This window comes from Penicillium crustosum (genome assembly GCF_028827405.1).
Source record: "Penicillium crustosum strain IBT 35664 chromosome Unknown utg000002l_segment0_segment0, whole genome shotgun sequence".
NCBI lineage: Eukaryota > Fungi > Ascomycota > Eurotiomycetes > Eurotiales > Aspergillaceae > Penicillium > Penicillium crustosum.
In genome coordinates, this window is record NW_026623123.1 from 8,845,465 (window position 1) to 8,857,579 (window position 12,115).

Genomic DNA, 12,115 nt, shown 5'->3' on the forward strand with positions numbered 1-12,115 from the left:
TTTGTTCAAAGATGGGATATCCAATGATATCCACTAAAAACTGGGGAAAACCTGTTCCCCAGCATTGGATTCTCCGGCCTACGAGCCGGAGCGTCGGCAATCCGACCTCCCTTACGTCATTTCAGCCCCAGGCTACGTCAAATGTCAAGGATTATATCTACTCCACGCAGCATCTATGTTCAATCATATCTTTCTTAATATTCTGATTTATAAATCAGGTGGGGAAATGCTGTCATAGAATATTCGCTTTGTTGGTCCCATTGGCCCGCGGATTCTTCTATATCGTACATAACCTACATAACCACCGAGGTGACACCAATGTAGATGGTTGTTGTACATTACTCACTTATTTCTTACGCGAAAACTTAATAGTTCCTCCTCTTATGCAAAATTATTCATTCCGCGACATTGGTATCCAACTATCATTCGAGACAAGCATGGACTATAGACATTCAAGGCATAGGGCGTTACGTCACTCCAGACTAGGGTGCCGTAGCGTAGATTAAGTAAACCAATAATAGAAGCTCGAATATATTTTTATGTTAACATACAGGATCAAGTAGACACATAGAGATCATATGATAGCAATTAAGACCCCGATAATAATGGTCGTTGTGCTGTGCTCATCTTCCGTACTATATGTGCAGATGCTTGAGCTTTATGGAAAGCATAACATCGACCGGCGGGCTTGCGTGAGGGTCCCGGGGATCATATTGATGCCAACTTCCTTCTACAGAAACCATCATGTACTACGGGATATTAAACACCAGTGCATATGTAGTAACCGCTCCAAATGTTGCTGCACTTCGCATCGATGGTCGGGTTCCACTTACGGAGCTGATCGAGAGTGATACCACCAGCCTCCCTCTGAATCGTAGGGCAGCTCTCACCATCGGCAACCTTATGCTATGTCTTGCAGTACGAGGGTAGGTTGGGCATCTGCGGCGTAGGGTTATGGGTGTTGGTAGCGCCGGGAATGTGGTCACACACGTTGTAGTCCAGTTGCAGGTTTGTGCAGTCTGAGGAGCGTAAGAATTAGTGTTAAGAAACTGGGTTACAAATATTCTTTGCATGGCTCTCACATACCAGAGTTGATGGCGGGGTTCCAGTCGATGAATTGTTTGAGGGTGATCTTGTACTCGGTTTGGATGGAGTGGCACTGGTCACCGGAACCAACCTTGTGGAACTTATCGCAGTTCTCAGCAGAAGTGGTGGTTGCTCAAGGGACGTGGATGCAGACAAAGTAGTCTGGCCAGATGTTGGTACGCTCTGACAGTTGTTAGTTTGCTAAGCTGGAGAAGAAAGAAATGTGAATGAAGATGTGGAGGCATACTTTCGTTGATGTAGGGGTTCCATTTCAAGAACTGCGAATGGGTGATGCCGGCTGAAGCCTCAATATTATAACAGCTGTCCCCCTCCGAACCTTTTTAGGACTTGTCACAGTTCTCAGCGAGACCCGGCTGAGTGGGCTCATGGTCAGTGGCCGAAGAGGTCGTGGTGAGAGTCTTGGTAGTCTCGGTCGAGCTGGAGGTCGTCACGGCAGACCTAAGCTCCTTGGTTGTTATGCCCCAGCTGTCAGCAAAGGTCTCACAAGTGTCTCCAGAACTGGCAGCTACCGTGAAGGTGCAGTCAACTCTACGACGAGAAAAGTCATGTCCGATGGAGCATGTAGAAATCAACTGCGGCAAGAGAACCAAGGCAAGAGCAGACTTTCTGTACATAATGACTATATTGTTGAATCCTAGTAATGGTTTTCAGGGGCCAAGTCGATCTGAACCAGGCTGGGCCGTATCGTCGGACAACTTGGTGCTTTTATATGCATTTTGAAACTCTTTCGACACAATTTGTCCCCAACGACATGGTTAACTGGGATTAATCCATCACTTCTGGGAGACTCATCGACCTGTATTCCAAATCACCGGCGCGATAGATACGAGTAGTGCTCTCTCAGTTCAATCGTAATCCATCATGGCAAACGAAACTGCAGTGGGCTGCATCGAGGGCTGAACTATGCAAAGTGGGCTTTATTGCGGCTTTGATAGTCCCAAATAGGAAGGATGGGGGAGAAGGAGTCGGATTGCCGGATTTACTTGTACTATATACAGCCTTTTTCACTTACAGACTGTAACCTTGGAACCACGCCAAGGCCCTAAAGACGCCCGAGGAACCAAGGGTCCCCTGCACAAGCTAGCCTAAGCTCAAAATTCAGCCTACCTAGGCATCAGGCTATCGCAAATCTCGACTTAGCTCTAAACTGCACTAACCTTGGAACCTCCAGGGCTGATTTCAAAACTGCCCTTTTGCCTGGCCGGGTCTCCACCTGCACTTCAGTCGTGATAACCCGATTGGCGGGCCGGCCCGGGAAAAGGGCCACCTGGGCACCAGGGCTTTCATTCTTGATGTTAATTGGCCACATTTAGGTTACCAGGGCTTGACCCACCTTCCACCCGATTGCTCCGCCCGCAATGGCTTGAAGCCTACCGAGGATTGTAGTGTATAATCTAGCCCTATGGAACTGTCATTGTTTTTGGATTCTCGTAAATGCAAAATTTTGTCGGAGACAATGCTGTTAAAGGGCTCAAGGTTCCCTGATTCAATCGCGCCCAACCTGGTCTTTTTACTTGGCATTGAGGGTGCCTGATGGATGCAGGTGCTAGAGTACTCCGTAGTGTGCGGAGTAGCTTGTCAATAGACCCTGTATACTCCATACTCCATACTTGGATGGTAACTTGCGGTTCTGATAATATAAAATTTACTAGCATAAGATATCTTTACCCTCACGTGGGTGTTTCAAGCCATTACTTGTAATGCCAAGAAAGTGGTATGGTTGAAATTGGAGTGAGGTTGCAGCACTAAGCTTGTTCTAGTATGGAAATCGACAAGTCGTGGGGTTCCGAGGACCCTTAAAAAAACGCCAAGAGCCAAACATATTAAATACTTTACGGCTAGGGATGTTAGTGGTGATATTATAGTTCTTATTCGGTATATTTGTGGAGCATATTGGTGATGTTACTACAAGGGAGTGTATTTTACTATTACCTAGGTAGTTATTATCTAGTATACACAAATACTACTTTTTCAATTTCTTACGGGCGGGGTGGACCTCACTTTCCGAAGAACAACGTTGATTGATAGATAAAGAAAGACAGTGTCAATTCAGCTTCCAAGGTTGGATACGACCCTACATTGGCCCCATTCCTTGTATTAAAAATATGTTGATAACGAAATCTCCAACTCTCGTTGCGGCAGTAATACTTCATACATGTAGAATGCTCTAATACATCGGAAATATGAACAACATCGCATCTAAATCAAGAGCGTTCCCACAATCAATACACCAGGAGTCCACCATTTCAGTGAAGAAGCCATATCGGTGATAGCAGCCCCGCCGTTCTTGGCCGGGCAGCTCACAATAGGGTCGATACCATTGCACTTAGCTGCAGTGATAGCAGCTGCTATGCTCGAGGCAGCCGAAGGAACGATACTGACCTTGCAAGGAGAAGGAGTAGGCGCCGGAGTCTCAAGCACGGCGCATTTGTCCCCTTGAAGGTAGCCTGATTGAGCTGTGAGAGTTTTCGTGACGTCGAACGCCATGGCGGAGATGTCATCGCACTTGTCATCGGCGGTGAGAGCGGTCAAATTGGGCTGACCTGCCCCTTTTTTCGTAGTGAAGCGGATGGAATGGCTATCGGACGGGCCATTGTAGTTGACCTTGGGCTTGCCGTTGGAAGTGGTCCCATTCGCCGCTGTAGAGCAATTTGTCCATTCGAGTCCCCAGACAAATTCCCATTCATTCTCGGTGTCCAGACTCTCGGGATGCAGAGTGCTAGGTATGCTACTCTTAAGGTATAATACCGAGTCCGTCATATTAAGGTTCAACGCATCATGATCGATATAGGCGGCCATTGTTTGATTCCCCTTTGGGAGATCCGCCGGCCACACACCGTACCTAAGGTATGGATAGAGTCCATCAATCACCTTGGGGTTCTGAAATGCGAAGATGACGGGCATGAGCACCATCGGCTCAAAGGTGCCATTTCGTGGGAAGATCAGATCGATCTCTCCGAAGCCCAAGTCATGCGTATTGGCCGCTCCTAGGGACGCCATAAGGCCGAGGGTGAGAAGTCGCGCCTTGAAGTTGAGCATCCTGCGATTTCGACAATATTGGAGTGGAAAGGTCTAGTGTCGTGTAACAACGGATTACTAGGACAGTCTAAAAGAAAAAGCTGATATCAATTGATATCGATCGTAAGGCTCTCAAGGCCAGGAGAAGAGATCAAAAGACAAGGAAGTTTTGATGCGGTAGGGCGAAGTACCCCAAATTGTGTTGGTAATTTTTCGGGGCACAAATGAGACTACAGCGCGCTAACGCGACTGGAAGGTTTCGTAGTTCAGGGTCGCAAAAGAGGGTCCTTTTAAAGTGGGCCACCTCAATACGGAATTATATACGGAGTACCCGTACTCCGGTATATCATATACATGCATTTAATACCTCTAGTTTATGTCCATTGTAGATCTCTCGGTGCAGTGGGTCGAGCCAGTGCTTGGGGGGCCTTCCTACTCTTGGCGGCTCCTGTATAATTCATACAAATGCTGCAATTGGGTGTTCTCCATGGCATTCTACGGGAATTGTGGTGCATTTCTCTGAAACACCAGATAGATCTAGTTCTCGGACTCAGAGAAAGTATCCGCGTGGGTATGTCGTTCGTGATACAATCATACCCGGTGGCCATATCAGATGGGTCTGCGTGGAGAGACTTGTACTTTGGAAGGATTCCATGTCAAGTCTAAGATTGGGGGCGAGAAAAGATGGTATATTTATTTGCGCTACTCCAGTACTGGACATGGTTCTCTCGAAATCAATATACCTCTCGACTTGCGGAGATTCTTGGGACTTTCACCGTTCCCAACAGCCACCCGTTTTCATCTGTCTATACACTCTTTTGGTTAATTCTTATCACCCTTTTCGATTTTTCATATTACACTCTTTTCAACCTCCGCCACAAGGGGTCCAAAGCTATGGCACCCCTTTTAAATGGCATGGCTGCAGACATACTGCTATCAGCTGCGGTCGTCTCCGGCCAGGGAAACTCCAGACTGGGTGGTAGCCCAAGCTATCAGGGGTTTAACAGCATCTGCCCCGAGCGATGAATTATCACGGGACCCAATCCCTCCCATTGGTCGACCTACAGCCATATGAAACAGCTCAAAAGGTGTGTCCTCGTCCAATGCCGAGTGCCTTGACTTCGAACAAAGCACGAACTTCACGGCTATCACTTTACATCTCTCATGCTGTCCATTAAGCCTAGAAATACGACCACAAACAGCGTGAAAGCCTCTGGTTCACCCCTACTTGCCAAGTAACCTACGCAACAGGAGAGGAATCTACTATTTCTTAGGGCGGAGTGCAAAACAGAGAAGGTCCAAGATGGTGATAGCTGCGCCGCAATCGCCTTGAGGTGTGGTATCTCCGGGACTGACTTCACCAAATACAAATCTGCTAAAGGCTTCTGCTCGAGGTTAAGGCCTGGTCAGCACGTTTGCTACTCCTCTGGTACACTTCCCGACTTTAGCCCAAAGCCCAACAAAGATCGCTCATGTGCCACAGCCACTGTTGGCGATGGCGAAAGTTGTTCAACGATCGCCGTGGCCAATGGTCTTACGGAGAAAGACATCGATGGCTTCAATCAAAAGACTTGGGGATGGACCGGATGCAAGAACATCTTCAAAGATTCTGTCATCTGTGTCAGCAAAGGATCTCCGCCCATGCCGGCTGAGGTTTCTGATGCCAAGTGTGGTCCCCAGGTTCCTGGCACAAAGCCTCCAAAAGACATGAGCAAGCTTGCCGACCTCAACCCATGCCCACTTAATGCTTGCTGCAACACATTTGGCCACGTATGCTCACCATCTGCTTTCTGTCACTGCACTGGGTTCACTAATACTGTCTATAGTGCGGGACCACAGCAGAATTCTGTACCGATACTAACACGGGCGCCCCTGGTACTGCCAAACCTGGAACCAACGGCTGCATCTCACACTGCGGTATGAATATCGTGAAAGGAACTGCCCCCAGTGAGTTCCGCAGCATCGGATACTACGAAGGTTATCAGTTCAAACGTGATTGCTTGTATCAAGATGCGACGCAAGTTGATCATTCAAAATATACACACTTGCATTTTGGTTTTGCCGATATCTCCTCCGACTATGAAATCGGCATTTACGACAAATCGACCAACTATCAGTTCTTTAACTTCAAGCATATCTCCGGTCCCAAGAGGATTGTCAGCTTCGGTGGATGGGCCTTCTCCACCCAAGCATCGACATACCAGATTTTGCGCCAAGGAACCAGCCCGGCTAATCGCAAGAAGCTTACGACTAACATTGCGAAGTTCGTGGACGATAACAACCTTGATGGTGTCGACATTGACTGGGAATACCCAAGTGTACGTGCGGCCCCCCTATGCGCCATTTCTCTCCGAGGCTGAAAGAGTGATCGGTCACTAACAAAAACTAGGCACCTGATAATCCTGGAACCCCACCTGGCGACAAGAGTGAAGGAGCCAACTATCTCGCTTTCCTTGTGTTTCTGAAGAATCTTCTTAAAGGGAAGTCTGTTTCGATTGCTGCTCCTGGCTCGTACTGGTACCTCAAGGGCTTCCCGATCGCAGAGATCAGTAAGGTTGTTGACTACATTGTCTTCATGACTTATGATTCACACGGACAATGGGATGCAGGTAACCCCAACGCCCAGCCAGGTTGCGATAATGGAAGCTGTCTGCGAAGCCATGTCAACATGACGGAGACCCGAGAATCCCTTGCCCTAATCACCAATGCGGGTGCGGACTCGGGCAAGGTGGTTGTCGGTGTCAGCAGCTACGTCTGATGCAGACTGCGATGGACCGCCGTGCAAATTCACCGGAGGCTGACTGGATTCCAGGGCCGAGAAGGCAGAGTGCACCGATACCGCGGGCTACACCTCAAATGCTGAGCTCAATCAACTCCTCAATAACAACTCATCCTGCGTCAATAAACATTATGTTGATGCTTACAGCAATAGCAACATCATGGCCTATGATGACACAAATTGGGTGGCCTACATGAGCCCCGAAATCAGGGCTCAGCGAGCCAAGATGTACGAATCCCTTGGTATGGGCGGCACAGTCAACTGGGCCACCGATTTAGAACAATTCAACGATGCACCCAAGGGATTAGATAGTTGGGCTGGTCTGATACTTGAAGCCAAGTCTGGCGTCATCACGCCCCGAGGCGCTGGTAGCCGCAGGGGCAACTGGACTAAGATCGGCTGTGACAGCGAGTACTACAGGGAGATTCCCTATTGGTCCCCTATGACCCGTTGGGAAAAGCTTGGCGCTGCCGATGCCTGGAGTGATGTAATTGCAGATTGGAAGGACTACCGAAAAAAAGTCTCACCGAGACGTCAGGGATAAGTTCTCGTCCCAGATTTTGTACTTCCTTGGCAATTCCGGCGGGGCAAATTGCCATCGTATTCAAGATGACTCCAATTGCGGGCAGACTTGAAGCTGCCCGGAATTCGAGGTTGATACGAATGACAAGACAGGTGCTGCGGCTGTGTTCATCTGGAACTCTTTTGTCGTTATTCATCAAGTAATCACTATTACTATCCCCCGCGCGCAGTTCGAAAGGATCCAGCTAACAATTGATACGCCCAGATGTACGCCAAGTTCAAGAGTGCACTTGTGGCTGACGCCGCACTTGTCATTGACAACACACTCCCTGACTTAGAGAACACATTCGCCCCTGTTCCTCCAAAGAAGGATGATTCGTGGTTAAACACCATCCTAGGTCTGATCGCCTTGGGTGTGCCAACAGTTGGCGGGAAATTCTTCGACGATGGTACTCTCCTCCCTATGAACTTTACTTGGTCAAATTCCTTAATTGTACTAATTTACATTATAGTGCTGGCGGGAATACCTGCGATGGCCGCCAAAACTGACGCCTCGAGAGATCACCACAAGGGGGTCTTGAACGCCATCCTCACCAGTCCTGTCACGATTGCAACAAATCTGAAGGGCGATTGGGACGCGTGGGTCTTCCAAATTTAAGTTTGATATGGAACTATAGCTGATTAAGATTCATCTTCAGAAAGGACTGGAAACCCGAAAAGCAAGCCGAGTTCTCCAAGTACATGGGTCAGAGTCTTAAAGCTTGGGAGTACATTTTCACGACGGATCTCAGAGATCTATTCGACGGCTCTGACAAGTCCATTGAAAGACTCACCGCCATGATAGCGGACGGACGCCTGCTCGATGGCGTTCCGGAAGACATCCCCTATCCGAAAAATACAAAGCGCAATGATAAGGAGACCGAAGCAACAGATGCTCAGAAGAAGTCGGTGGAAGATAGTTTCCTAACTACCTTTTGGGCATACTCTATTCCCGCCGTTTGGCAGGTCTCGGGTCATCATCTTTTCATCATTGATACAGGTCGAACCTGCGATGATAAGGATAGCGACAAGTATACCAAGGACTTGAAGTCTGCGTGTTATGAAAACAGGCTGTACCAATTGGCGGATCCTGATGGAAAATCGCACCCTTGCGCCAAGAATTGCGGATTCCGGGAGGCTGCAAATGCCCCGACAGTGCATTCTCCTCGCCCAAAGGCGTTGAAGAGCTCGATGGCAAGGCCTGGAATGGACTGAAGGTCGAAGATATCATTACTGGGTAAGTCTTCGTTTTCTCCACGGGTTTGCTTTCATTCCTCGTTACCGTTACAGATCACTAATGAATGACCCTACCAGATCTGTCAAAACATACAAGCAGAACGGCAATGAGAACGGCGGAGGAAAGGCGGATCCAAAAGATCCAGGTACATTTGACGCCCTCAAGAAGATGGACATCACGACTCCTGGGTTCATGCACCTCCCCGTGTGCAGTGAGACTCTGGCCCGCAAATCATTGGAAAATGCCGACACCACAGATGCTACAAGAAATAAGGAAGGTTTCCCATACAACAACGATAATGGCAAGTCGTACTGCACCACATCGAAAACAATCTATATCGAAGAGACTACAAGTGGATCGCCCCTTATCGAGGATTGTCTGGCTATTGTCAAGAACATAGAAGGAACAAGTAGGTCATGGTTCAAGCCAATCGAGTGGCAGTTCGGAATTCTCAATTTTGGAACATGTACTTTCGGCATTGAGGGCAAAGGTCGTAAGGGAAATATCGACGAATATGTCGGGGCCCAGGATGTTGTCGATATTATCCGATACGCTTCGAAGCACTGGGGCTACGGAACTGGTAAAATGCAGGGCAAGGGAGCTATGCAGTGTGATGGTAACATCAAGAAGCAGGAGGTGCACTGGACTATATACAAAAAATATGGTTGAGTCATCCTGAGGTCTCACTGTGGGTGCTTGAATGAAGAAGCCGTTTTATGTTGTGAAGGCCGTTATCTAGATACTTGAACTCTCTACATGGTTCATTCCCTCCAGTATACTTCAAATATTTTATTATTTTTAAAACAACACCCGCGATTGGTGGGAGAGGACATGCTTTCTCCTGCAAAGGGTAATTCACAACAAGATCCATTGGCGAAGACATTAAAATGAAGATGGGGAGAAGAAGGTAGGAGGAAGCCGGCTAGTGGGGAGGTAATTAACATGTTTTTGGATCTATTCAACGCTAAACTCTAATGGGTTTCATGATCTCATGTATATGTCGCTTTATCATAAAACGCAATATTTTATGATAAGGGCAGATAGATCTACAGGGAGGAAAGGAAGATATAAATACGGCTTCATCTATATAGGAAGACATTAGACAGTTTTATAATTTCAATTCTATACCTCGTGAAAGATTTATACATTCAAACTTTTTACACGTTGCTTAGTATATTACTTCTGTGGTATATTATTTAACATAACGTACTTCTGTGTCGTATACACCAGAGCTTTAATCTTCAACTTCTTTTTTCCAACAACCATATTTTACATCATCGAATTGCATTCGATATTTTTTTTTTCAGGGCGACTATAGCCTCCTTGGTACTGCAATATAAAGACTTGTGAAGATGAGTGGTAGGAAGTGAATCTACCGGGCAGACTTTTGTACACCGCGTGATTGCGCCTCAGGTATCTGACTCTTCAGGATACACATACAAGTTGCATAAGTGCTAATTACAGGGTACACTAGTATTGATGTCGCCCATATGTCATATGATCCATATTCTATAGTAGTGGTAGTTTACTGCTCTCTTTCCTCTATATCCTGTACAACTTCATACCTTTACAATACAACATATATTATTTGCTCCATTTACTTGCCTAAATATTCCAACAGGTTATGAGCCTGGGGAGCTCGTTATTAACTAGATTTAAATTATCTATCAATATCCTCGGCCTTATCTATATAACACGAAGTACAGGTGTTATCTCGCCCACGACAACCAGTCAAAATCAGTGAAGTTGTCATATCCTACTAAGCCCTAGGATAGACAACGCCCGTTAGAGTGGAGACACTTTAAGCGTCGCCAAGGCATATGCGGACACTCTTGGCAAAGTGGATACTGCCAAGAACTGGTTATGTATATAAAATAGCCTAATAGGGTAATTTTTGCATTAATTTTGCATAATGGTGGGCGATGGGCGTCAAATTTCAAAAGGCCCACGGGGCGTGGACACTTCCTAGTGCCCATGGACGGGCGATGTCGAAGTCTACCCTAGGATTTGTCTCTTTAGGCGTTATAAATAGCTTTAACTATAGATTGATAGCTACGTGGCTAGGATCTACTTAGGTAGAGAGCAGTGTAACGGATAAAGATCCTTACAATATGAAAACAGAATTGCTGCCTGGCCTTACCTGTTGGGTCACGGGGAGTAGAGAACCACTGATTCGTCGCTAACCCTATGTGATCAAGGCGGGGTAAAGTGATAGATAACACAGCACTCCCGAGGATCCTGTTTTGCTCCGACAAGAATTAGTCTTGTTACGCCGAGACAATACAATCTGTTCCTCTCTCCTATCATCGTATCCCACCCGGTTGACAGGCCGTGCACCTGAAAACAGTAAACCATCACAAGCAGTATCTTAGTAGTATCTCCTATACGTAGATATTTCTACTAAGTAGACTTCAGCACAACCCACTCTAACTTGGACCCAAATGGGGTTTAAGTCCATTACTTCGACCTAACGATAAGGTTTAGGTTATTAGCTATAACCCAAAACCTATTAAGTGTAACGGGCCAGAGCCCGGCTTGGATCACGTGAGGCACGTGCCCATAACATACATAAACCCCCATCGCCAGTAGATAGTTACCTTTTCTCTAAGATTGATGTAAACAGCATGTTGGCCTAGCCTAATTGAATCAATAAAGCTTCAGCCCTTCACATACATCAATCTTCCGATTCTTATCGTTAAACCATCGGACCCCAACGGAAAAGCCCTAGAAGCGACAATCCCTAGGCATAGCAGAAGAATTACCCCTGAATCACCCCCGATTCAGCGACGAAGCACCAACAGAATACCAGTAACCATGGAACCTCAGGCTCAGCAGAGTACACCCCCACAGTGGGTGGAAGCTATAATGCAACAGATGATGAGGAATCAACAAGCCCATGGCGAAGCAATGGAGCAGTTCACTACCTCCCAACAGCGGATGGTGACTGCACAAGAGCAGCACGCGGCAACCCAGGAACGACTCTCCGCCGCACAAGGAGAGCGAATCCGCCGCCTCGAAGAGATGATAGCACAACAAGGCATCAGCAATCAAACCGATGAGATCACTAGCGAAACGGTCACGGAACAAGTACGAACCGCCACCGAAACGCCGTCGAGTATCGGAGAGCCCTACCGCCGACCAAGAGCGAGACTCCCCGACCCAGTGTTATTCGCGGGAAGTGTAAATGACTGGCCTACATGGCGCATCACGATGGAAAACAAACTGGCAGTCGATGGCGAAGCCATTGGTGCCACACACGAACAATTTATGTACGTATTCTCCCGGCTAGAGAAGCTCGCCTGGAAGAACACCGGGACGTATGTGAAACACCGACGAAACGACGGCACCCCGGAAGAGCTCCTAGATTACCTAGAAAAGATCTATGGTGACCCAAACGCACAAGCACGGGCTGC

General features: G+C 47.4%; 5 protein-coding genes across 5 annotated transcripts; 2 read left to right on the top strand and 3 right to left on the bottom strand.

The window, feature by feature from the left end:
• Positions 1-635: 635 nt before the first annotated feature.
• On the bottom strand, positions 636-893 carry N7487_006879 (uncharacterized protein; the record flags this gene model as incomplete). Its single annotated transcript, XM_056874626.1, is given in 2 exon segments — positions 636-749; positions 768-893. 2 exon segments carry the CDS (start codon positions 891-893, stop codon positions 636-638), a joined length of 240 nt encoding a protein of 79 aa, XP_056732346.1.
• A 13-nt stretch (positions 894-906) lies between these two features.
• Positions 907-1,721, bottom strand: N7487_006880 (LysM peptidoglycan-binding domain-containing protein; the record flags this gene model as incomplete). The annotated part of the gene is given in 4 exon segments (XM_056874627.1): positions 907-1,019; positions 1,087-1,218; positions 1,334-1,423; positions 1,442-1,721. The coding sequence occupies 4 exon segments, from the start codon at positions 1,719-1,721 to the stop codon at positions 907-909; spliced, it is 615 nt and encodes a 204-aa protein (XP_056732347.1).
• A 1,585-nt stretch (positions 1,722-3,306) lies between these two features.
• On the bottom strand, positions 3,307-4,146 carry N7487_006881 (uncharacterized protein; the record flags this gene model as incomplete). The annotated part of the gene is made up of 1 exon (XM_056874628.1): positions 3,307-4,146. The coding sequence occupies one exon, from the start codon at positions 4,144-4,146 to the stop codon at positions 3,307-3,309; it is 840 nt and encodes a 279-aa protein (XP_056732348.1).
• Positions 4,147-5,196: 1,050 nt separating this feature from the next.
• N7487_006882 (uncharacterized protein) lies at positions 5,197-6,883 on the top strand (the record flags this gene model as incomplete). Its single annotated transcript, XM_056874629.1, has 4 exons — positions 5,197-5,213; positions 5,400-5,895; positions 5,952-6,443; positions 6,515-6,883. The coding sequence occupies 4 exons, from the start codon at positions 5,197-5,199 to the stop codon at positions 6,881-6,883; spliced, it is 1,374 nt and encodes a 457-aa protein (XP_056732349.1).
• A 181-nt stretch (positions 6,884-7,064) lies between these two features.
• On the top strand, positions 7,065-9,371 carry N7487_006883 (uncharacterized protein; the record flags this gene model as incomplete). Its single annotated transcript, XM_056874630.1, has 6 exons — positions 7,065-7,391; positions 7,692-7,875; positions 7,939-8,065; positions 8,125-8,514; positions 8,622-8,702; positions 8,780-9,371. 6 exons carry the CDS (start codon positions 7,065-7,067, stop codon positions 9,369-9,371), a joined length of 1,701 nt encoding a protein of 566 aa, XP_056732350.1.
• Between the last annotated feature and the right edge of the window lie 2,744 nt (positions 9,372-12,115).